Source organism: Ambystoma mexicanum, chromosome 14, assembly GCF_040938575.1.
Source record: "Ambystoma mexicanum isolate Mex_15411 chromosome 14, UKY_AmexF1_1, whole genome shotgun sequence".
Lineage (NCBI taxonomy): Eukaryota > Metazoa > Chordata > Amphibia > Caudata > Ambystomatidae > Ambystoma > Ambystoma mexicanum.
The window spans coordinates 216,388,347-216,415,143 of record NC_090940.1 but is presented as its reverse complement, the minus strand read 5'-3'; the positions used below and the strand labels follow the sequence as shown (position 1 = coordinate 216,415,143).

The window sequence follows — 26,797 nt, the reverse complement described above, 5'->3', positions numbered from 1 at the left end:
TTCATCAGGAGGAAGTGAAGCCTAATTTCCTCCCAAAGGTTGTCTCAGAATTCCATATCACACAAAATATAACCTTGCCTTCATTTTACCCTCCTCCTCATCCAGGGAAAGAGGAAGAGAGATTTCACAGGCTGGATCCAAAGCATACTTTGAGTTTTTATCAGCAGACTTGGTGCTGAATTAGGCAAGCAGACCAGTTGTTTGTGCGGCATGCAGGACATAAACTAGGCTTAGCCATCACAAAGCAGACCATCTCAAGATGGATAATTCTAACTATCATAGAGTGCTATAAATTGGCAGAGAAAGACCTTCCTCAACACCTCAGGGCTCATTCAACCAAGGATATCGCTGCCTCGTCAGCGAAAGGAGTTCCAATAAAAGACATCTGTGTGGCTGCCACGTGGTCGTCTGCACATACCTTCGCCAAATTCTACAGTCTAGATTCCTCCTCTAGCCAGGAGACTAAATTTGGGAAAGCTGTATTGCACTCTGTGCACACTTAAACCGTATTAATTTTACTCCCACCTCCAATTTTCATTCCTGCTTTGGGAGTCTATCAAAGATAAGGAATACGTGGGAGGACACAATCCATTAGAAGAACAAGTTACTTAACAACTGTAATGTTCTTTTCGACTGGATGTTCCTCCCACGTATTCCTTATTGCCCCTCCCATCCTTCCCCGCAGTAAAACTTCCCTTGTAGTTGCAGCCTACGCTCCCTTAAGAGTACTAACCATCTCATACTGGACAAACACAGCACCTCAAAACGGAACTGAGCAACGGACGCTACGCAAGACTATTTATACCTATGGTGACGTCGACTCTGATACGGAGGCCTTCGAGGGACACCGACTCAAGGGACGTCGACACGCAGCGCCCTCTACTGAAAAGATTTTTCCGAGGCCAGCAAGTTTGAAGTGGATTTATCAAAGGTAAGGAATACATGAGAGGAACATCCAGTCAAAAGAGCGTTACAGGTGGTAAGTAACTTGTTTCTCTCCCTTATACTGTGGGGGAACAATCAGTTTGAAGACGACCTGCATTTCGAGTCATCCCACGATGAGCTGTGACCTTCACAGGCTGCAAACCGCCAATACCCTGGGACCTGTGGACACTATGCAGTGTACCTCCTTCCGACTCCTCCCGACACATTGGTCGACTCCTTCCGGACCTCCAGAGGCAAGTTCCACTCCTTGATGTCCCCTCACCAGAGTGCTGGACGGAGGAAGCAAGACGAATCGTTCGCGCGTTAAATCATTTTTCACTGGTGTCTTGAAAAGGGCGCTAATATCACAGAACCCGGACAAATCCTTTGTCTGAAGCCTCTTCACTCGACTGCTGCTGCGAAATCCATTCCAGTGTCCCTTCTTTTGTCTGCCTGACCAAGAATCCAGTGACCAGGTCTGCTGCTGCTGCATCCACTTGGTAGAACTTATTATCTAGAGTTGCTTTGCTGCTCCTGTGTTGCTGGAGTGCTGTGTCGTGTGTTTCGGAGTATGCCCATACATGTTCGACCAGGCCTTACATCCAAGTACCTAAAGGGAGCCTTCTCCAAAGTCCCTATACTTAACTTTTACTCAATACTTCCTCTGGAAAATGTTGAACTTTCTACAGCTTGTTCCTTGATTGTTTGGCCCTCCAATCTGACTCTGAGACTCAAAACTAGAGGTAGGGATGGACTTCTAAAGTGTAAGACCCCTGTGAAATGATTTAAAGTATTTTCCTGCTTTACGTTGGTTTTGTTTCATCTCTTATCACCTGAAACAGAAATGAAAAAACGGTTTTACTTACCTTTGAATTGCATACTGCCATTCTCAAAGTATTTCCAAAGGGATGTACTTACTGTAAAGATTGCATGCGTTCTAAAGCTTATTGTGTGTTATGGAATCAGTTTTACCTTCGTGTATATTTAAAATAAACCATTATATTTTTTATATAACTGTTAGTGTTACTTTGGCTTATGTAAATACACCAGTTCTTTGTACTGCCTACAGCCCTTCCTCCCTCCTAGGATAAGCCTGGTTGCTCAGCCATTGCTACCAACAAAACATATGTGGTTCAGCCCTATACTAAGAGTTGGAGCCCTGTGTCCCAGCTTCTCAAGTTCTACATAAAGTGGACTTTTGTAAAACTCCCAACACACACCAGTCCCTTTGAAAGGACTTGTGTAGTCTAGTTCCTTTAGCTATGAAACAGCAATCACAGCACTGGGATTTCTGTTACATGGCTAAAAGAAGTAGACCGCACAGGTCCCTTTCAAAGGGACATGAGTTGTTCAGTTTGTTTCACAAAGCTGTGTGCCATACTTTTCTTGCCAGGGACTCGTGTGGTCCAGTGGTGGAGTTTGGCTGGGACTCGAACCCAGGCCGCCAAAGGACAAGATGGCCAAAGAAAAGCGAAAAATATTGTGGCACAATCATTCTAGGGTGCTAGCCAGAGGTTGAAGTGGGCGGGAGCGGTGCTCCCATACTTTTTATTTTTAATTTTCACTGTTCCTATACTTTTATTTCACAGGTCAAAGCTTTAGAGGGTTGTATTTAATTCTCGTTTTCTTCCCTTTACATTCTGTCATTCCAACATGAGATATTCCCTTTGTTCTGAAAGGTCTGCCTGTTCTACCCTTTGAAATCTATATGTTATTTGTTGTTGCCAAAAGTGGATTTTATTCATATTTTCCATCTGGTCAGATTGGGTAAACCATGAGCTATGCTCTGCTCTCCCTTCTTCTTCAGTTTTGTTCAAAGGCCACAATTTCTAGACTTGCCCTTTCTTTGTTCCCAAGATCATGATTATTTGGGTTTTGCAGATCAACAGGAGGGGTGGTCCTGCCCTCTTTGATCATCATTCCACCCCCACACAGTTGACCTTGGTGTTCAGGGTTTATCTCTTTAGTTCTGTAACTTTTTATAAATCAGACGGTTCATTTTGGACTGGTCAGCAGGAGATTGGAGTATTATTATTTCTCACTAGGCACATAATTGAGCCTTGCCTTTTTGAGACAATCTGCAAAGGCATGGTAGTGCTCCCTTCAGGGGTCCATTCTCTCTCCATCAACACGTTTCTGCTTTTTAGAAGAGTTGAAGGTGACCTTCATCTTATATATTTGTCTTGCAGCATTATGGCTGTGTCCATCTAGTTTAATCTCTCAGAATTCCCTTCACATGGGTGAACATGCATGTTTTTCTTTTTTTTGGAGGGCATCCAGTGTTGGGCTTTCTACGAGGCTGTTGCTGTTGATTTCACTTTGACCTACATTTACTGTTGTTTTTTTATACATACAAAGGTTTTGTTTAGTTGGCTAGTAATTCTGATTTGTTGTTTTCCTGTGACTTTGTATGATCCATCTTTTGATCAGTGAAAGTTCTGTTATCTTGTTGCTTTCTCATTTTTAAAAGGCAGGATGAGGACAAAGAAGAGCAACGAGGAAGTAATGCCTGAATTATTTACAAGTGATCTTCATTACACTTTAATCGGCTACTCATTGCGGTTGTTGCGTCCCTCCCAGATCAGACTTCATAGGTCAGCTTCTACTAATACTGGGCAGGAATTTTGCCAGGTAGTGGCCTATGTGTATGCAATAGAGAAATGCGTTTTCAGCATATTAAACCAGCTTTTTATTTACACAAAAAGCTTTTGACATGTCTGTCGAACAATTGTGGCCAAATCCCAATAGTAATCACTGACACAGAAGAGCAGGTTGAGATCTAATGAAGATTACTGAGCAGCAACCCAGGCATACACCTATTGATAACAAGGATAGAAGTGTTCACTTTTCAGGTCTAACCTCTTGTCCCAATACTCATTAGTACACAATGTTAAAAGAAAACAAAGTGAGGCTGGCAACTGTATGGTTCATAATATGCGTAAGTAGATTCCAGATGAGGCTGAAACAAGTTTAATGTCATTATGAAATGCTATCAAACTTAAGGTTGACGTCGGTGTGCTGAAAATACTGAGCATGCAAAGGTTGTCACCAATGTATTTTAACACTATTAAACTCGCCGAATGAGGGGACATTCATTGATCTGCAGGCACAGTATGTGAAACTAGCATGTTTGTACTGTTGCAGTCACATGAGCGGTACTCAGCATTAGCTTTTGTCTATTCAAATGCCATGTTACTGTTCAAGATTAAAAATGCACTGCTTCAGAAAACTGCTTAACATGTTGAATCTGTAAGACTCTGTGCCAAAAATTAAAACACTAACCTGATTGTAGAAGTTGTATCAGGTTGTAGATTGTAAAGATCTCCCTGCAACCATTCACTCTCTAGAAACAGCAGCAGGGAACCCCTTTGGGGAAGAAAACCCTGGTCCAGATCGGTGGTTCAATAGTACTTTTCTGATTTGTGCATCCTCAGAAGACGAGCCCACTCCGATGCAGTGCGTGGTGTTTCAGCAGTGTCATGCTCAGAAATTGCAGAGGTAAGATCGGGAAAATGGCAGAAGAGGATACCGTTTGCAGGAGGTTAGGAGCACTGAGATAGATGCAGGAGATCGAGATAGAAGGTTTTAACACAGTCGGCCACACCCGCAATCGCGCTGCATATGGAACAAGAATAACGAGTACTCACGAAGCACCAAGCTATGAAAGTCACAATGCGCTGTTCACTGGATCCGATAGCATATTAGTAGTCCTCGCCATCTCCTTCTTCCTGGACAACACGTCAAATGTTCCACATTGACGTCTGACGCTAGAATGCTAATGCACGTTTCAGGCACCATGTTGGATATCCTCTGAGCATCGCCACAGAAACACATGGCAGACGCTGCCAGAGTTGCCACTGCGACCACCCACGTGAGCACTGCTCTGTGACCCATTCATATATTTTTGCATACCATGTAGAGCACTATCAAATATGAACATGTTGATACTGGTGGGAGTGTGGAAATTAATTTTGAAGGCTAGTAATCTGTGCTTCAAAACTCATCTTAATAAATGGGTACCAAAAAGCATCAGTACGAAATTCAGTTTGTGGTGTTCGCAAAAAAAGGAAAAACAATGTACAATGAAAAGATATACACATTTAGATACAAAGCATCCAGACCAACAAAAAAAATAATTGGACAGATTAGTCAGTAAATATTTGTAAAATGTGACAGCTGGGCTGATCATGCTGCTTTTCTTCTTAATCAGGGCTGTACAACCATCTGAACTTGTTGGGAGTGTGTGGACTAAAGAACACAAGGAAATGAATTCACCAAACTTGTTAAAAATGATCCGGCACACAACTAATCTTACTCTCTGGTTCGAAAAGTAAGTGAGACCTGTTTGTCCGTCTTATTGCTCATTTACAATATATCGTTTTTTGACTTGTATATGAATTGTTGCCGAACTTCATTTTGCAAAAAAAGTGTTGGTTAAATTCCAGTTTTCTAGAGACTTTCTTATTGTTATAATGTGCTAATGATGGTAATAAATATGTTTCATGAAGATATTTTCTAAACGTAGCTGCTAATGCTGTAAAGCAAGGCTAAACATTTCAGTATGAAAGCTGCTACACATACACAAAGCATTCCATTTCTTATTTTCCACAGGTGCAATGTTGAGCCCTGCTGCAGAATTTTGAACTTGTCATTGACATTTTTCCTTTCTATATGGTTCAAAAGGTAAATGTGGTGAGGACACCAGGGGGCGCAGGCAACATGGCTGCCTGAGCGCAGAGCTCCGTCCCCCGCCTTGGAGATTTGTGCAGTTTTGGCAGAGTTGCGTGTGCTTAGAGCCCTGGGAAGAAGAATCTCTCAAGCATCTGAAGTGGAGTGACCGAGACGATGCCACAGTGGATCAGCGATATTCCCGTTAACGGGTGAGGCGCTATCCCGTACCAGAGGCCCATGCTGCAAACACAGCCACAGGCTCGGCGGGGAGTGTAGGAGTGCTGGCGGGCGCAGCGGCTCAGTACCGGACGGCAGGGGGAGAGGCCCCCCAGAGCAGCCTAACACCGGAGGCCACCAGCAAGGAAGGTGGCTCACAGCTGTGAAGAGCAAGCAGCAAGAGCTGACCCCCGACACGGTACCGGGCAGTCTGAGCTCCCGGCCCAGACCGTGTGGAGAGGAGCGAACGGAGATAGTGTGGTTCAGGCCAGAGACTGCCTGGGGGCAGGTTGTGCCGAAAAGGACTGCATTCGGAGAGAGGCAGTGACAGTAGAGCATGCCGGGATCCCCGGGTGTCGTGGAAAACCCGACCTGGGACGAGGACTGGAGGCGGGACATTGGGTAGTCCAGGCAGCAGCAGTTATGAGGTCTAAGAGTGATTGGAGCTGCCACAGACCGAGTGAAGGAAGAATTATCGGTACCGTGGGCACTGCAGAGAGTGAGGAGAGGGAGCACCCCAGGAGGGGGGAAAATCTCTGAGGGTGCCACTGGCCGTGAGTGAATTTTGCATCTGCTGGAGCCTGTCCGTTGGCATAGGAAGCGAGGGAAAGGAAGAACTGTTCCCTTCCCTTCCCTCGCTTCCTATTTCAACACGTTCTGAGGCTGTTTCCTCTGTGGTCCGGCTGCAGAAGCCAATAAGCAAACAGCTTATTTGGCTTCTGCAGCCTGAACACTCTAAAACTTTCTATGATTGGCTGTCATCTCCCAAACACGGAGAAGGCAGCTAATCATAGAAAGTGGACTTCGGCTTCGAGTCACTACGCAGAAACTATTCTGCTGAAGCCGGATAGCTGTATTTCAGCCAAACTTCGGCAGAATAGTGACTCGAAGCCGAAGTTCGGTACAGCCCTAGTTGGAGGTGGCGGTGCTGAAGGTGCAGCAAGTGGAAAAAGCCAGGGCGAGGAGCTGCATAGGAGGCTGCCGGGAGGATAACAGTAGGGAAGGCAGTCCTCTGGCAGCAGGCAACTCCAGAAGCGAAAGGGCCCAACGGCCAGGGACATAACAGTGGTGCACCCCCTCCAGCGAATTGAGAAGGACAGCAAGCTGGTCACCGGGTTTAGGGGAGCTTCGCACAGCCATCGAAGCACTGACACCCTGTTATTGACTGCCTCCCACCCCAAAACAGCCCACTTTCCTCAGTCCAGTGGACGGCATTGCAAGTGTGGCCTGGCCCTGTAGGTGTACCTCAGGTCCAGGGGAGACCGTTTGGAGGACGGCCTTGGGTGCTGTTGGGTGGGGGCAGAGGCAGCAGACAGAAGCACCCCCTAGAAGTACTGTGGTGGTGAAGGGCAGTGGAGTCCTAACGGCGCTAAGGGCGGAGTGAGGCTCCTAGACCGGTGGTGCAGAGGACCACCTGTGTGGCAGCGTGGAGTGGACTTCTGTGTGAGCTTGGGGAGAGGGACATGCTTTGGAATCCCCCTTGAGGGGGTTCCCCAGCAAAGAAAGCCCAGGCGGTGGAGGCCTTTTAGGCCTGTGCCCCCTCCAGGGTGTTCAGCGACATTGAGGTTGGGGACGACAAAGAAAGAAGCAAACTCATCTGAGTGGGTCCCAACACTCTGTGTGGATAAGGAAGGACACAGGCGGATGAGTTGGAGAGGTACCCCTGCGCAGTATTGTTATAAGGACAGTGAGGAGATGGCGAAGGCCAAAGGAGGTGGAGGACCGCACCCCTGCTCGGTGGAGATCTCTACAATTAAGAGTGACATTCGGGCCATCCTGGAGGAGATGGGGGCAAAGGTGGCTGATCTCTTGGGAAAGATGGTTACTCTGGAGGAGAGATTGGAGGGGATGGAGGCCAATCAGACCTCTATGGGAATCCTTGAGATACAGAGGGCCCGCTTCTTACTGGTGGAAAGATGGGAAGGGGAACTGTCTCAATGTGGACGATTTCGAGAACCGGGAGAGGTGGAACAACCTCCGTTCTTTGAGCTGAGGGAGACTGAAGGGGAACGTATGGGGACATTGATTGATTACCCATACTCTAGGCTGGCCATCTTCCAGGACCTCTCATCTTACAGGCTATGCAGATGCACAAATGCAAGAAATGTGGGCCCCTCCTCAGGTGGCTCCAAGAGAAGGGGCAAGGTACAGATGGGGTTACCCGTTTACGTTGTTGTTTGAATGCGAAGGGGAGCGATATCATCTGGTCCATGGAGGAGCTGGTCGGGGCCTGCAATGGAACCCCTTAAGAGGAAGGCAGCAGTGGGGCTGAATGGGGTGCGAGGATGGGGCTATGGTGACACTGGTTTTGTGGGATAGTAGCTCTGGGAGGGGCATGAGTTGTATTGTGACAATGGGAGAGTGTGGTGCTGTGGAGGGGGGTAGGTAGTTCAACCAGGTCAGGCGATGGTACCCTGGTGGTTTGGACGGTGTGACCAGGATGCTTGGACCACACAGTTGTACGCCTCAGTTTCAGGAAATGGGGGTTGGGAGGTGGAGTGAGGGAGGGGGAGATTGATCTTGTGTAGTGGATGTTACAGGAAAAGAGGGTAAGTTATTTATGGGGAAACTAGAAGGACAAACAGCGAAAGGTAACATAGGTTTATGGCTGAGTTGAGGGTTGCCATGTTAAATGTAAAGGGGCTCAATAAGAGATCACTAACCGGTTGGCACATTCTTGGTTTACAGGGTGAGGGGAATGTAGGGCAGAGAGGAGAACAGACGAGGTGCGAGGGGCTGATGGGGTTATGGAGGAGAGGACAGTCCATCCCAGTTTGCTGAGTACTACCAGGACTTGTATACCAGACCAATAGCGGTGGCAGGAGAGGAGGTGCATAGCTACCTGGATAGCATGCGGCTTCCCAAAAGCACAGGTGCTGAAAAGGAAGCGCTTGAGAAAGCGGTATTGAGGGAGGAGGTGGTTTGCGATACAAACGCTAAAGACGGGCAAAGTCCTGGAGGATCGGTTCACCATAGATTTTTACAAACCGTACAAGCCATTGGTGAAGTTGTTTAATTCTATTTTGGGGGTGGGTGCCATACCATCACCTGTTTCTCCAGGCCTTAATAGCAGTAATCCCAAAACCAGGGATAATCTGACCAATTGTGTTTCATACAGACCCATCTCACTATTAAATGTGGACGCACAAATGTTTGCCCGAGTGCTGGCGTCGCGCCTGAAGTTATGCCTCCCTCGATTTATTCATGCAGACCAAACATGTTTTATTATGCCCAGGCAAGTTGCTGATATTCCCCATAAAACGCTACACATCCTTAACACCCCAGTGGTTAAGAGAGGGGGGGCCTTACTTTTGGCCTTAGAAGCTAAGAAGGCTTTTGCCGGGTAAGTTGGGTCTTCATGGGGGCGGGGAAGAGTCCTGTCCTCTCGTCCATAGGGATGGGTATGAGATGGAGGGGGTGGATCGCAGCACTGTACGCAGCGCCGACGGCTAGGTTGGTGGTGAATGGTGGTATGTTGCAGGCCTTCCCGCTGCAACTGGGTACGATGCAGGGGTTCTCACTCTCCCCACTGCTCTTTGCATTGGTGATGGAGCTGTGGGCTGAGGCGGTGAGGACAGAGGGGGAAGCTTTATCGAGGGTGCTTTTATCTCTTGGGGCAGGTTGGAGGAATGCCTTGGTGTTGGAAAGTTATCGATATTCTGATACCTGCAGTTGAAAGGTGTACTAACGGACGGTTAGTGGAGGGAGAACCTACGAAGGGGACTGATCTACTTTGAGCAACCTTTGCTTGCAAGGGTGGGTTCGAAGGGGCTTATTTCGGGGTTGTATATGACAATATTGTTGGTGGAGCCTAGGGACCTGAACCCAGTCAGAATTCGATGGGGGCAACATTTGGTGAAGGATATAGACAGCGCTTTGAGGGCACTGATGTGTCCAAGAGTCTCTTGTCCGAGGATTTCTCTGCAGGATAGACATTAGGCCCTGAAACTGCTGCACAGGTGGCCCTACCCGCTGGCGGTGTTGGCTAAAATGTGTAAGAGGTATGACCCTCATTTTTGGAAGTCTAACAGGAAGAAAGAGGACTAGGGACATATGTGATGGGGCTGCCTGTCATGATGCCTACCCCCGGGCATCCGATCGAGTCCATCAGCCCCGGGAGCAGGCATCCAGATACTTATTAAAACCCCAACAGCCCCGGCTGGGGGCTGCTTGGATTCAGTCCTGGCGCCTTAGGCGCCAGGCTCATAGACTTTACTTACCTTATGCAGACCATGCTGCAAATGAGTCCAAGCCAACACGAGGCCTGGATCGGACTATTTTATTACAGGGACTATTTTTCATTCGGGTGTGGTTCTGGGGAACTTCTTACCTGGGACTACTTTGCAGGCTATTTAAACCACGCCCGAACAGCAGCCTATGCTTCGTGTTATTCTGCATCCAGCAGTGTAACGCTCACCGTGTCTGCAAGTCAGCATCCAGTCTTCTGCCACGCCCGCCTCGAATCCGGAGCTCCTAGACAAAAGGAAAAGAAAGGAGAAGAGGTTAGATCACAGACATTATTTGATTCCTTACCTGATTCCAGACCCAACACAGCTCCGAGCCTGGAAAGGACATTATTTCAGCACGCGTCGCTTCGCCAGCAGCAACGCCACGTTATACTCACCAGTCCACCGCATCTTTCGACTGGGCGCTGCCTCCATCATTTTCTTCGTCGAAACCCAGCACCTGGGGGGGAAAACAAAAGGAATAACAAGGTGAGCCGAGAAAACCGACAGACAATCTCTTGCCACCATAGGCTTACCTGCTTTACCACCAGAGGTATTATCCTTTAATTCGCCGCATCTTCCTATGCCGCACCTATAAAGGAAGAGAAAACAGCAAGTTAGACTCATGCAACTTTTACCGGACAGTGTTTAGTAATACAGACTCTTACCTGAACGCCATCAGCTGCCTCCAGGCAATATTCTTTTGGACCCAGCTGCAACATAACGAGGGAATGGAACAAGAGTGAACATCGGACATATTGAACTCTTTGAACTTTATAGACACTGGAGTCAATATTCCCCCAGAACTCCTCCAGTACCTTCAAACCAGTGAAGTAACTGGTATCTACGGGCCCCTGCATACCATGCAGGATGGAGCGCTCATCATTTAAAAACATAAGGTGAGGTTACCAAGAGGGGATATCGGAGGTGATTAGTGGGGAGAACAAGAACAGTTGGGGGGCCATCACTAAAGTCCACGGGTGGCTAAATCCCTTTCTCCACTTGCAGGAGAATACTTCTACGAGTCCAGCAGACAAGATTAGGCGGGCCAGTCCAGACCGTCATCTCTGCACTTCGCATCACGTTGGTGGAGACCGCAGCTGTCCGGGTCCGATCGACGCCCCTGTGGGAACCAGGTGAGCGTAACACTGCCCTAGAGTGCAATCCTATTGGAGAGAAGTCTTGTCATGGATTAAGGGGGTTGATGGTATTCACAGGGTGTTTTCGCCATGGTTACTCCATTTTGGGATGTGGCTGGAGGAGAAGGAAGTGGAAGATGGGCACATGGTGCAGGTCATGCTGATGGCCACTAGATGTTGCCTGGCCCAGATGTGGAAGAGTCAATGTATGCCTGTGGAAAAAGATAGGGTGGTGACGTTTCGCACCATATATGATATGGAGTTCTTAACACATTTGTTGGACGAGTCCCGGACTAATATTGTGGGCCAATGGGTGCACTTTTATGAGAAGTACGGCCAGTGAGGGATGCAGGGGGTCGGGGGGGGCTCAGTAGGGGTTGAACCACAGGGATTGGTTGAGAGGAAGTTTCTAGATCACAGCCCATGGTACCAGTCGCAATCTAGAGAACGTGACCCAATATGAGTCGGCTGCAAAGCCAGCCCTGGGCCTTTGCAGCAGTCTGATCCAGGGGGGGGGGGGGTAAACATTTTTATGTGAACCTACTGGAGTTGATCAGCATCCACTGTAGGGGAGGCGGGTGGGAGAGGGTTTAGGTGTGCGAAGGGGGTGGCGGAGAGAGGAGGAGAGGGCAGGGAATGAGGTGGAAGGTTTGGATGGGTTGATTGGGTTTTGAGGATGGGAATCGTATTGTTTGAAGTGTATTTTTTTAAATACCAATAAAGTTCCATTCTGAAAAAATAAGGAAATGTAGGGCTTAAAATGAGGATAAAGAATAGGTATTTTGGCATTGTGGCGCTGTTAAGAAGGCTTACTTGGTTACAAAGTGCTTGTGAGAGGTCTTAATTACAGAAGTGCTAGCAAGGAACAGTACACTACAGTTAGCCTGACCCCTTTTAGATGGGGGATGGTGGCATGTAATGCAGAGAGTCAAGTTGTGTGGCACAGACATGAAGCACACCGATTTTGAAGGGCGGCCTCAGCATACAATTGAAATGTATGGCACAGACCTGAAGCACACCCCATCTTGAAGGGTGGGAGCAACATAGAGTGCCCAGGTGTCATTTTTCTTAAGAGTGCGTGGGTAGGGGAAGGGGAGCATACTCACTCACAGCTGACCAGGGGGGGGGGGCATACTCACACATACAGGTGGGCAACTGCACGGCCTACTGTGGTGGACAGGGGTAGACAGGGCCTTTGTTGTGGGCCTTAGGTGGATGGCCGGCTCCCGCCTCCCGGTTGCCCTCATTGGCTTATCAAGCCAAGTGCAGCCAATGGGAGGGGGAGCAGGGCCAAGCCACAAGACTGCAGTTGTGATGGTGAGAAAAACAAGCAGCCATGTTGGAGGCAGCAAACACGATGAGGCAGGGTAGCAGAAAGTGCAATAAATGTCTTGAAAAGCAGTAAAGATGAGAAGCGCTGCTCCTCAGAGTCCATCCTCGGCAGGCGCGATGGAAAGATCGAATTTAGATGCATTTTTTCCCAAATAATTCTGCGCCACGTGCGCTAGTTGTAAAAAGCACCAGGCTTACCCCAGCAGTTCTGTGGTAGCCCCCATGAGGCAGGTGGCGAGCCCCAGTATCAGGCAGGTCCTCAGTCGGCAGGAGAGGGCAGGACAAGTGGCATAATAATATCAAATAATATCATCAAAAGTGGCATAGGTAGTATTGTTCTGTTGGCGATAGGGTAATGGAAAATGAGACCGAAGTTTCTTAATCTGAGGGTGCTTGAAAGTCAGATAGAATGGTTATAATGTTGCATTACCACTAATTTGTATATAAAAAGGGCAAAAAAAGCAACACATGAATTTCCTTTCCTCATGCAGCACTGATCTTGTGAACGCATTCTCGCTATGGTCATGCTATTCTTTGGTCACCTTTTGCAGCTTTGTGTTCGTTTTTATCTATGTAATAAGTCACGTCAAATAAAATCATAAGTATGTAGTTAGGGAGTTTTACAAATGTTGCCACCTGTGACTGAACTTTGAAAATCCCACCTTCGGTGATCAGGGTTACACTTCTTAGTTTAGGCCTGAACCACACAAAGGTTTGGTCGAATGGCAAGCAGCCAGGCTTATTCTAAGGACGGAGAATGGCTGTAGTGAGGTGCAAAGTACTCGGAGCATACACTTAGTCCAAAAAAAGCCACATTTATTATATACACTAAGGCAGAAGTGATAATTCACACGTGAAGTAAGTACTTTAAAACAGTAGGATAATACAAGATCACTCTGGAGTATTTTCTTTAGATTATAAACCACATTGTATTAACCTTAGAATAACATTGGTAGTAACAAATCACTTATTAAAACCATCTGAAACATATATGCAAACGTGTTCCAAAATTGTTTTCCAGCCTGTTTTAGAGAGTCCAACCCTATCTTATGTGAGTTTCTGTGTTCAGCTGGGTCACTGGGCCACCAGTGGCCGGGGGTTGAGTAGGAAAGTAGGGTAAAAGGTTCAGTATGGCAGAGTCCAACATGAGTCTCTTTCAGTATTGCAGATAAGTTAGTTTTAGGGCAAGGGGATCATGATGATCCCTTGTAGATGTGCCCCAAGGGCCAATGTCCTAAGGCAATGGATGGTCCACCCCATCGTAACTCTAGGGGAGACTTGAAGGTGTTGGGATAAAGCTATCTTCAGCCCCCAGGATCACAGGATCAAGCAAACAACCACAGCTAGGTTGTACCGAAGGTAGGATAGTACCTTTAGCTGAAAAAACGGTTGCTGACAGACGGTTCCAGTAGAGAGGCAACAGCAGACCCGGTCATTGGTTTCTCGGTCTTAGTCAGATATGAAAGGGACTTCAGTGAATCTGGTGACCGCTTTCGTAGAGACGGACACCCAGCAAAGGATCCTCTCAGTTCCAGCTTGTTGGCACCTTTTTCAGGCTCAGTTGAAGGATGGTTGTCGTGGCAAGTAACTCTTCTCAGTTTCTCGGTCCTGGTCATGGGTGAGGAGATTTCTGGGAGCTGAATTAAGTCCCTGCACGTTTAGATCGATGTCCACAAAATTTCGGGTGAAACCGAGCTTCAGGAGACGATGCAGTTATGGAGCTGAGGTCCCAGGATATTGGCGAATTTCAGGCTGTGGAGTTCACAGCTCTTCAAAGGATGGCTCAAAACGCAGTTTGGCTTGGGATTTGTTAGGCCCCCCAGTCCCAGGGAGGAAGTCCATGTCTTCAGAACTTCCCTGTTGCTTAGAATTTGTTGTAAGGACAGCAGCACTTACTAAGCAGGCGCTGGTGGTCGCTCGTAGTTGCTGGTGTCGTCCTCCTTTGTTCTTCTTTGGATTCTTCTGTTCCAGTGGTCGACTCTGGGTTTCAACCCCTGGCTGGGTCCACTAATCGTATCCCATGCACCATTCAAACTTGAGGATGGCTATCCAATGGGGACAACCACTATCCCAGTCTGAACTGGTTTCTCTCAGGCACACTGCAGGACAAAGGACAGGCGAGTTTCGGTGGACCTCCCCCACTTCCTGTAATGCCAGTAACTCAAAAGGTCCTTGCTGGCTTTCCAAGGGAAGTCCAGTGAAGACAAAGGGACAAGAGGACCCTCCCACAGCTAGCAGGATAGAGGAAGACATAGGAAAGGACATGCCATCTTGTTTAGGGCTTACAAAAGTACAGCCAGCTGTTTGTGGGGCAAATGGTGTCCTTTACCGCAGCTGCGAAGACAGCCTGCAATGAGTTCACAAAAGGTTGTTGTGAAAGGTACACTGCCCCCAGCCTAAACAGATAGATCTGTCACAGTAATCAAACAATTACAGCAGAGTAGTGAAAAGGGATACATTGGATCCCCTCAGCACTCAACATAAGGTGGGGTGTGCTGAGCTCACCAAAATAAAATGCAGGTAGGATAAAAAGTATCTCCCTCCCTTGGTAACTTTAAGAGTTTGCCAAGTAGAGTAAAAACAATCACAGGGAAGCTCTGGGAGCCTCCAGCAACACTGCAAAAAGAGTTCTGTATGCTGCTTTAATAAATTGTAGATGCCTTTAAAATTGGAGGAAAGCATGACTCCACAAAGAAATATCAAAAACAGTTAAAAGGGTTCCCATAATCAGAGTGAAAGAATGAGGTTCCCACCCACTCAGGAGAATCAGTCAAAAAAAACAAGAGTCCAGCAAAAAGTGCTGGGGGACTCACAGGTGGAAAGAATTTTGCACAAAGGTGGACATCTACTCTAACTCTAATTTTAATGAAAATGACCTTTTGTAGAAAAATGACCTATGACTCTCTAAAAATGTAAAATAGGAGATGAGGATACATTCGATTATCCTCTGTGACTTAACTTCATGTTCACTCATTTGCTTGTTAGCCAATCCACCATCCACCTTGTGAGGATGTAAATAGAGAAGTACAGCACAAAAGCAGAGATTTCAAGTCTGCCACAACAACTTGTGACTAATGTTAAACCGTATTGGGTTTAGGCCATTGAGGTTGTTTTTTACTATCGAAACAGATTTTCTGAAATGTTCATGAGATAAGGAGAAACACCACACATGCACACACATACATGCACCCTTTCCCTCACCACGACATTATTTGACAGCATGGTTTACCCTTGTACACTCGCGCTAACATCACGAAGTATAAGTCTGAGCAAGTTGAACAAACAACCAACAAGCTGGAAGAGTTGGAGCTTTTTTAATCACTCTGCATGAAGAAAAATAATTGATCTTGATGTGAATTTTGTGGAGAGTGTTCCAACTGAATTTTCACCTGTATTGCCTACAACCATAGTTGGATCCTTTTTGTGGGGTCATGTAATATTAATACTTGTTTAGATTCAATGCATATTTTGCCATCTGGTTGTTAGTCCGGAATATTCCATGTGTTTACTTCGAAAGTAAAAGTAGTTGTCAACAGGAGTATTCTCACACTATCCCTATGCTACGTGTACAGGTCCCAATGATGCTCCTCAAGTCCACGCCCCATTGGGCTTTTCCCATGAGTACTATTTAGATTCGAATTGATTGAGATTGCACCGGCATGCTACACTTATTTGACACTCGCTTTGACCCCAGTACCGAAATGTCATCAACAAATCCCCAACTTCATAAAGTCGGCCCTGAAGGGGGTACCAATCCGAGCTCCGATGCTGCGATCTGGGCATGCTGTAAAAAAAGATGACTCAAATTAATACTGGGTCTCAAGTTTCTCGCATCAACTGCATAAATGAAGAAAACTCCCTTCAAACTGTGTTGAGTGAAAGTCTAAATTTCCCTGGCGTGATTCACACAGTGGGCTGGTCAGATAGCACAGCATGTTGAATGCTCACCCCTGATGTGTGCAGCCTGCTGTGGCAGTTTCGAATCCGGCAAGGTCAACTCAGTCTTTCATTCTTCTGAGGTAGATGCATTGAATACCACTCTGTGTGATAATGTCATCTGTTATTTCAGTACTTTGAGACCCATTGGAACCGCACCCAAAACACTCTGAACATGTCAGAAATGTCCACAAGAATGGTGTGAGCAGGAAACCACTGGGATACAACACCGAAAGAGTTGGTGCAGAGAAACAAGTTTAAAGAAAAAAGCCAGTGCTGCTCGATCTAGCATCGAGAACCAGACACCAATCCAGTTGAAGTTGAGAGTAGGCTTCCCAAACAGACAACGAAACTAAAGGTTCTACATCTCTCTGGCACCACTTTACTTTTAATTTATTCTATTTATATAGCGCAACGATGGAACCTTAGGTGTTAGGACGCATAACAAGACAGACGAGAAACATAAAGGGGAATAAATCAACACAGATCACCACCCATTGATCACACACACACAACTGAGGGTGAGGACATTTCAGGTCCCAAAATGCAACATTAATAAACCAAAAAAACACTTTAAAGCATGTAAGCACAGCACTCATATCCTCATTAAACAATTCCAAGCTTCCCGCGAAGCAGCGACATGGACAAATTGGAAGACGGAGAGCAAGAGTCTTTGACACTTCACAGAGGCTAGGCTAATGCCAATTTGCCAAAGGACGGTTTTTGCTTAAACAGTAGCTATTGTTACCATTTAGATGAGCGAGAAAAGGGAGTGATAAGGGGCACAATGGGATGAAAGCAAACGCTCCCCCCAAAAGAATTGTAGATGTTCATCCAGATGATATATTCCAAAAGGAGACAGAAAAAAGGGAAGGTATGTCCGCGAGGAAATAGGACAGGACAAGCCCCAAGATTGTCCAACTGACTCGCCCGTAGACCTTGAAACCCACATGCAATTCTTCCACGTAGGATCAATTCTGAAGATGGGGACTTCATTGAAGAGACATGTGAAGGGCAATGCTGAATTACCCACTGCCTTTGACTTACAGAATTGGTCAACGGACTAATGTGGAAGACTATGCAGACAACAGTTAAGTCTGTGTTAATGTCAGGATTGGAAGAATTTGTGGCCATCAGCTGCAGGCCCTCTAATAATTTGTGGCCAATTACAACTAGATTCTATGGTCAATAAGCACTGCATGTAAAAGTTGCAGAAGACTGGTGTCAACCGCAGACCTACTATTGCATAAGGAGAACAAGAGTCAATTTCATGGATAGGAAAATTACCATGATGCCGGCTTACAATATCATCTTTGCCACAGCACCGGTCAGCAAGAATGACTGGACCAAATGGCATGATATGTAGGTGTTGATTTAAAGCTCAGGTGTGAGCCGTTGTCCAAGGACGACAGCTTGCAGCCAACGACACTGTAGCTTAAATGCAGCAGATTCTGATGCCTGCCAACAGGCTAGTGTAGCCCTTTTATAAAAGGAATCCTGGTTGCGTGTGACTGGTTTACCCCCAGAGACCAAGACAATGCTAATTAATAAGATATTACATGGAGGGTTCCTATTTGGGAATTAGGTTGATAATAAACTGGAAAAAGCGAAAAAAGAACAAGAAACGCTACTTACTTCACTCAATTTCAGGACACACCGACCAGCCTCTTGGCTCAGCAAGTGTCAGAAGAGCCTATTGCACACAGCATACCCAGACAATCTTCCTTACCAAAGTGTTCAAGCCACCCAGGGCGACTGTGACCAAGGCCGGCAGGGATTCAGTTGGTCCTAATTACAACAGGTATATTACCATTCACCAAGATGAGGTAGCGGTTGTACACATGGAGCCCCCACCAAGGACGGTGTAACCCTAAAAACAGTGACTATGTTATAGCTTAATGTCTCTGTGCTTATGATTGGACAGGACATCCAATGATAGTGATGTCAGAGTGCCTGTGGTGTCACAGTGCAATGTATGGCGGGGGGGTGGAGTGTTGGGTTCTGGGGTTATCAGTGAGGACATTTGGAGAGAAGGAGCTGTCTGGAAGGGTGTGGAGCAACCAGTGTTGCTGTATATGTAATTTACCAGTTCGTATATACTGCGTGTTTGGAGGAACAGTGGACAATGAAGCGTACCATTATTATAGTACTCATCGCATCTTGTGTCCTCAGTGTACCGGAAGGCCATCTTTTCAGACTACAACCTCCAAGTCCCCTCCCATACAAACCCTGTGGGGGAGTGGGGTTATTCAGTACTTTGCCCACATCTGAGAGGCAATAACAATGAAGAAGTGGGCTGCAGACAGTGTGCCATTATTACTGTGTGAAATTCCTCGGGCAACGTGACATCCAGTCAAGGAAGATGTGCACAAAACCTGACAATTCTCCTCCTACTGCAGGCAGGGGTGAAATCTCTGAGAAAAGGGGCTATCGCGAAGGCTCTTAGCCATGACAGCAGCCAGGGAATATATTCCCCCTTCTTCCTTGTACTCAAAAATGGCAAGACAAAGAACTAGACCTATAGCCAGAAAACAAATTCATTGACGTATACACATTCTGAGAAACAATACCTTTGCTGAACAAAAGACACTGCAAGTTAACAATTCATATTAAATGTGCTTTCTTTCATATTTCCATGTTACAGCAAGACTGACATGTTCTCTGGTTCAAAGTAGGTGCCTTGCACTACCAATTTAAAGTACTTCTTTTTGGGACAACATCAGTTCCACCTGTATTCACCAAAGGGTACTGTCTGTGGTGGCAGCACATTTGCAAAGGCAAGGATCTACGTTTACCTGTATCTAGACGATAGGCTCATAACAGAATGCAGTGCGAAGTAGTGTTAGTAAAATGCACAAAACACCATAACATTGCTTTTTGCAGCTTTGGTTTTTAATCAATGTAATGCTATCAAATTAAGCGTACACCCAACTCGGGTAAAAACAGTGCCTAGAAACAAAACTAGACACAAATCAGCTTTTGGCCTTTCTGTTAAGGGAACCCGGACATGGTTTTCTGACAATCTCCCTTTATCAGTCTTTAAAGAGCATTACTTACTATCACAGGCATAATGTCATTGTGTATTTATCTAGACCCACATGCAAGGTAACACATGAGATTGAGACTCAAAGGACCCTGGCAATAGGGACTTTAATATCTAGTGGAAATGCCACGAAGTATGTAACAGCACTGCAATGGTGGAACCCAAACAATGTTGTAGGGACACCCAAATTCAGGCCCTCCAGTTCAGGTGACTGCCGTGATGAGGTGGGGAACACACCTCCAAACATTTAATTGTCAGGGGAAACTGACAACTACGTGTCAATCTGTTAGAGATCTGAATGGTTTACAAATCGCTTTTCAGCTTCCAGAAATTAATCACAAGCCAAGGTGTACTCATAGAAAGAGACATATCTACAGCAATATTGTATTGAATTAAACCAGGGGGAACCACACTCCCAAACAGTGTATCAGGTTGCACAATAGGTTTGGTACTGGTCTCTAAAAGAGGAATATGGCTGAAAAAGAGGAATATGGCTGCAGGTTCTCTAGCAAACCCTCTAAGCTGCGAGGTTCTACAGGAATACAAGTTCAAGCTGAGCATAAGTACACTCAAATGGTTTTTCAGTAAATTGGGGCTCCCTACACACTTATTTGCAACAAGTACAAGTGTTCATCGCCTGAACTTGGCATCCATGTACTCCGAACCTGGATAACTCTGCAATGCAATGCACTATGGATAATATGGTCATGAATGTCTGCTCACACTTTTTCACTGACACTCCTAAAACCACCCATCAAACTGTCATGATCTCTGCTTCCAAAAGGTCAGGGTCTTCCCAACTCCCTTGGAAGCAGATCCATAACCCAAGTTCCGAGGGCCAACCAGTCCCAATTGGGACCTTTTGGACCCAGTCCTGGCGCCAGTGGCACCAGGCTCATAAATATGCCCAGTCCCAGCGCTGGAAGCGCCGGGCTCATAATGCTTGGGTGGACTTACCTGCAGCAGACCATGCTGCTTACTTGCCTGCCAGCTGAGCCTCTGATCCTCTTCTGTTTGGAACTACTTTTCCTGTTGGGTGGGGCAGGAGCCACTCCCTAGATTCAGAACACTGGAACTCTTCTGGAAAGCAGGAACTCTTTTCTTAACAAGGCGTGGCTGTGGAAGGAGACACCTAAGCACTACAGGAGGCTATTTAAACCACACCCGGTGGATGAATCTTGCTTTGCGTTATTCTGCATCCTCTGCAGCAGAACGCTCATCGTGTCTTCTGCATCGGATCCTGGGCCCAAGGAAAAAGGCTTACCATCCTGAATCCAGTCTTCAGCAACACCTATAAAGACAAGAAAGAACAGGTTAGCATTCCGGCATCTGAAAGACAAAGGCTTACCTACTCTTCGTGCGCTCCGGAGGTCTTCACACTGCATTCCGGCATCTGAAAGACAAAAGCTTACCAACTCTTCGCACGCTCCGGAGGCCTTCGGCGCTGCATCCTGCATCTGAAAGACAAAACAAGGTGCGTTTAAAGACATTGGGGAACTTTAATACTCACGTGCCATTACTCAAACCCAGTGGGTATTCCGGCACCCTGCAGCCGCTCCGAACTCGTACCTGCAAAATAAAAGACAGTTAGAGCGCATCGTGAAGCAGGCAACAAGCGCTTACTTACGTGCTTCCAGGCGCTTCTATTCATCACACGGACTCCATCTTCAACTCAATTCAGCCCGTCATCCGCCATCGCCGGAACCTGCAAAACAAGAGACATCATTACTAAAGACTTTAAAGACAATAGAATTACTCGAAACTTACCGTTCGTGCAGTAAACGACGGACAGCAGTCCTCTGAAGTCAAGAGGCCTGCGCTACCGATCCAGTGAAGAAACTGGTTACAGCACCCTGCCCCGAGGCAGATGGAGAGCTCGGCATTCACTTACCTAAGGTGAGAGCGTTAACCTTTGGGGGTCTACAGGAGAGCAAAAAAGGAAAGAGATAGGGACACCCCAATAACCCCAGTTCATTAATCCCATATTTTCTATCTGCAGACATCTTACTCTTGAAGTCAGGCATACAGTGCACAGAGGTCCAGCCCAAAGAGCCAACCGGGTGCTACACATCACCTTTGAAGATACGGTAGTCGCCCAGTCAAGACCGGCGCCTCTGCGAGAATCAGGTGAGCGTTACACAAACTAAGTCCAGTTGACAATCTGTAAACGCAACAAGCCCAATAACCAATCCAAATCTGCAAGCCGTTACTTGGCAGCCTGGCTCCTGAAGTAATAGAATTTGTATACTTAAGCTTCCTGAAAGATGAGTGGTCATCCACAGAAAAGCTTGTATACCCAAAGTGCAAAATGTTTCTTGTTTGATGCAATCTACAATCAACCAAATTCTGTGTGTAGCAGCGGACATAGTTAACCTATTGTTCAGGATTGGTGTACAATTCCATGACGGTGCATCTGGAAGCAGTGGCTGAGTGCATTGTGTCACAAAATAATGTTTCATGAGGGTAGGTTCCAGTCATCAAGATTACAGCGCCACAATGCTTTTCGCTTGTTCTTGGGCCATATTATTCTTTGGCCTTCTTCCTGCCTTCTTAGGTCAGGAAATGCCTTATATTGCAATCTCGTTCCCAGGAAATCTGAGGCTTTCGCACTGACTAAGGGACGTTTTGTGTGAGAGCCAGAGAAGGTGGCTGGGAACATTTACTCACAATCTACATCCTCTGGTGCCTGAAAGTCTGTTGCTGGGCTGATGTGATGACCGGCGATTGTCCATGATTGGACAACCCCTGCATTGGTGGGCTGTGGCTTGCTCCCAGCCCCAATCCTGGATAAAGGAGGACTCCTGCAACTGTTCGGCAGATCATTAGAACCAAGACTGCTATGAAGAAGAGTAGCCTGCTGATGACCCGAAGAAGACTCCTGTAGCTGATGAGCATCGACTTCAGTGTTGTCCCATCCTGATCTCAAGAAGCCCTTGGTTGGTGCTTCAAACCCTCCCCATATCCCCGCTCCCCCTGCTCCTCCCCTGGACCAGTGGGAATTAACAGTCTTAACCCTTGAGGAGCCATGCCTGCTGAGTATTTGGAAGTGCCCCTGGACCAACCGGTTCTCTCCTGGACCACCTTGCTGCAGCCGTCATTCCGAGTAGAGCCTTGGAACTTGGTCGATCTTCATTCACCTGCTCCTGCACTTTCAGCTGTCTCACCCTAAGGCAAGCTGTGCTGGGGCTTCTCTTGTGTTCACTGCTGTACGATCACCTGTCGCCACCTGGCCGTGGTGGACTTCATTGGATCCAGCCTTCTTCGTGTCCCTAGGTTTTCCCATACCAGCATCTCCCACAGAAGTGTTCACTTGTGTTTGTTTGGGTCTTCAACTGGAAGGCTGTCTAGAATGTATTCCTGTGAACCGCGACTGACCTAAACTAAATCCAGTGAAACAAAGTATCTCTTCTGTTTAGAAGTCTACAACAAATCTCATGGGTAGGAACAAGAACTGATTAACAAGCCTGGAATGAATTCTGGAACCTCCAACAGGTGTTATCCGGAGAACTCTGAGCCAGGGGGTAAGTCTACTTGCTGTTTTTTCTCCCCTCTGTGATGAATCCGATCGTGTCATCACTCCTTTCCCAATGGCGGCATCCCCACATATGGCCGGGGTACAGCAGCTGCTACTTGATCCTGACACTGGTGGTAACCATATGAGGGAGGACAACATGGGGGGAGGTAACCCACAGGAGAATGTCATGATCATCGAGCGAAACATGGTATCCCCTTTTTACTATTCAGGATACCCCTTCCACGCCCCATGCCTTTATGGCCTACTGTCATAGCTCTCCTCATTACCTCTCTAAAACTATTGAAAATACCTCTTCAAATTCTGCATACAGGCCATCAAACTGGACAAGCTGAGCAAACCTTGCCAGACTCTGCTTATCAGTTATCAGAAACAGACTCCCCTTCTTCCAAGGATAGAAGTACTGCCACGAGGAAGCTGAGCCGAGTTATGAAGATCAGTGAAGACCCAGAGCGTAATCCGCACTCTAGTTGTTGTGAGCGCATATTAGCCGGCAGGACGTTTAAACAGCTGACTTGAGAGCTCGAGTCCTCTTGGTGCTGACCAAAAGACTGCTCGGCGAACACAAGGTCCATGGAGCCAATCGGCTCACGGGATAAACAGAGAGAGGCAGATTGCAGAGATTGATGTGCCTCAGGAAGAGACTACTTTGCCCCAGGAATTCCAATGGATCGAGGACACCCTCCGGTACAGCTGCCCGCTAGAAGAGCAGCCTCTGCATTTTTGGAGCCCAGGGGAGCATGGAATAGGTGATTGAGAGCTGCAGTAAGTACAGGAACCATAAAGCAGCAGCGGCAAGCCTGAAGGAAGGAAGCAGGACCCCAACAAGCTGCTGCAGATTCACAGTGAGAGAAGCCATTCCAGCGACAGCATACCAGTGAGTCCACCTGAGGGAAGAGGGGGGCGCCAAGGCATTTCGGCAATGGGACCGAATGTGAACAGAAGTAAATGAGAGAACAAAGAGTGCCATATTACTTAAGGATACCAGTGAATCCCCCAGAGGGAAGAGGGGACACCAGGGCATTTTGGCAAAGGGACCAGAAGTGGACAGAAGTAAATGAGAAGGAACAAAAAGTGCAATTTTATTTAAAGAAACGCAGCAGAACAAAGATAAGAACTTGTCACGTTTGCAAGTGTGCACAACACGCATATGAGAAAGCCCTGACAGGAGAGTATACGAGGCATTTGAAGTTACAAGTGTTTGGTACAAGAGAACAAGTGTTTGTATTTAAGAAAAGCCCTGGCAAGAGAGTATGCCTGGCAGATCCAAGGTGAGAAGTATGCATATGAGAAAAGCTCTGGCAGGAGAGTAATACCCAGCATTGTAAGTCATAAGTGTTTGTAGATAAGGAGTATCTTGTAAACACTTGTATTTTTCCTTTGACACCACCTTTCACCCCTGGCGCTTCCGGTTCATCATGCTGGCACTGTTGGGTGGCAGGTTAGACAACCATTTTGGTGTGCACACAACCGCGCGGTTTTCCTGGTTCTGGGATGGAATGATGGGCGGCGACAGCTCATCCCCACATCCACCCAGTCTATTGATTTAGTTTTCTTCTGGGATAGAATGATGGGCGGCGACAGCTCATCCCCACATCAACCCCATCTAATAATTCAACATGGGTCAAAACCCTTGACACACCGGGGCCCCATTCAGCCCCCCATATGAATTTTAATGTGTTTCTCTGCAAGGAAATTAATTTGTTCTCAGAAATTTGTATTGGAAGTGTTGCACATTGGTAAATCAGTCTGGGTATCGGGTTCATTTTCACTGCAGCTATTTTTCCGAGCCAGGAGATCTCTTGTTTTTCCAATGCTCCAGATCTGTCCGGAATTTACTGAACGGCTGTGCGAAATTGCTTTGGTAAATTTGCTTGGTGTTTCTGGGGATGTGGACCCCCAGATATTTCAGCGTAGCGTCTGCCTATGGAATTGCGTTGCAGGGGGCTGAGGTCCGCCCTCCGCTTCCTTGGGAGGTTGACTGCCAGTACTGATGATTTGTCATAGTTAACTCTAAATCCAGAGACCATACTGAATGCCTCAATCTCCTCCCAAAGGGGGCCCAAAGAAGTGTCCGGATGGGCTATCGTTAAGAGTATGTCATCTGCATACAATGCAGTTTTGTACTCCCTTCCCCCCACTGAGAGTCCCCATATCCTTGGGTTTTGCCTGATCTTGTCGGCAAAAAGCTCCATAGATAGAGCAAACAACAAGGGAGATAAAGGGCAGCCCTGCCGTGTGCCTCTAGTGATATGTATTTTGTCTGATCTGATTCCATTAGCACGAAGTTGTGTGCACAGGTTTTGGTAGTTGCCCATTGTCCACATGACAAAGTTAGGGCCAAATCCTAGGTGTTCTAGTGTGTGTCTGGTGTATCCCCAGTCCACTAGATCGAATGCTTTGTGGGCATCCAATGAGATGACCAGTAGTTCCTCCCCCAATCTGTCGGGACTCTCAGTGAGGTCTATCGTGCGTCTGATGTTGTCATGGGTCCACCGACTGGGAATAAATCCTGTCTGGTCTCGGGCTATTATGTCTGGGAGAAACGTCCTCAATCTAATCGCCAGTACCTTAGATAATATCTTCCCATCGTTGTTCATCAATGTTATTGGTCTATAAGAGGCTTCTTGCGCAGGGTCTGGCTTGTGGGTGAGAATTGTCAAATATTCCGCCATTGATTTGGTAACACTACCTGTTGCAAAAAAGGAGTTAAACCGGGCGGTGAGTTGTGGGTCCAGAATGTGCGAGTAGAGTTTGTAAAGTTTTACTGTTAGCCCATCAGGTCCTGGGGATGTGCTTTTCAAGGATTTTATCGCTTCCACAATTTCTTCCACTGTGATTGGTGTTTCTAGGGATTCTAATTGGACCCCTGTGGGGGGGAGGCGGGCGGGCGAGTGCTTTGATAGTGCGTAAATATTGCTTCTGACTTTTAGTTAGTGTTGGCGGTCCTACCATTATTACCCTATCATGGGCGACTAGGACTTCCATTTTCTCTCTGTGTATCTGTGTTCACCGTCTTCTCCTATGAGTCTAACTATATTATTTCTCTTATGTACCTTCTGTAATTTGTATGTCAGTATATGGTTTGCCTTGTTGCTCTTATTGTAATAAAATTGCTTTGTGTATGCCAGGGACTTAGCCGATCGGTCTGCCCAATGTGTTTCTTGAGCTATTTTGGCCTTTTTTAATTCTCTTTCAGATTTCCTGGTGCAGTGCTTTTTTAACTCTCTCCAGTGTCACCACTCTTGCCTCCAGTTAAGATGCTTGAAGCGTAGAGACCCAGCGCTGTTCTGCACTTGCACTGATGAGAGATCCCCTTACTACCGGCTTCATTGCATCTCAGATCGTATCTATGGCAGGGACTGCTATTGTTTTTTCAATTGAGTAATTAGCTAGTGTCTCCCCTACTTCTTGATAGTTTCGTCTAGCAGGATGGCATCGTGTAGCTTCCAATACCTTGGGGAAGGGACAGGAGCTCCACTTATGCGTAAATCTGCCGATACCGGGACATGATCCGATATCATCCGTGTGTGGATCTCTATTCTATCGAGACATGGGAACAGAGAGCTTGTGACCAGTATCAAATCGATTCTTGAGAAACCTTTGGGTGAATTCCAGTCAAAGGTGTAATCATTAGAACCCATATTGGCTAACCACCATGTATCTACTGTCTCGGTCTCCCTGAGGAGCCTAGCTAGGCTTAGTGCTTGGGCGAAATCTACTTTCGTTGGGGAAAGAGTTTTATCCTTCAGCGGATCTGGGACCATGTTGAAATCTC

At 46.8% G+C, this 26,797-nt stretch overlaps 1 protein-coding gene across 1 annotated transcript in view; it reads left to right on the top strand.

Moving 5' to 3' along the window:
* SOS2 (SOS Ras/Rho guanine nucleotide exchange factor 2) overlaps positions 1-26,797 on the top strand; it is a 1,344,468-nt gene that overhangs the window by 962,889 nt on the left and 354,782 nt on the right. The window contains exon 15 of the mRNA XM_069638977.1: positions 5,135-5,254. Coding sequence (XP_069495078.1) covers positions 5,135-5,254 — 120 coding nt within the window. The remainder of the gene's footprint in view (positions 1-5,134; positions 5,255-26,797) is intronic.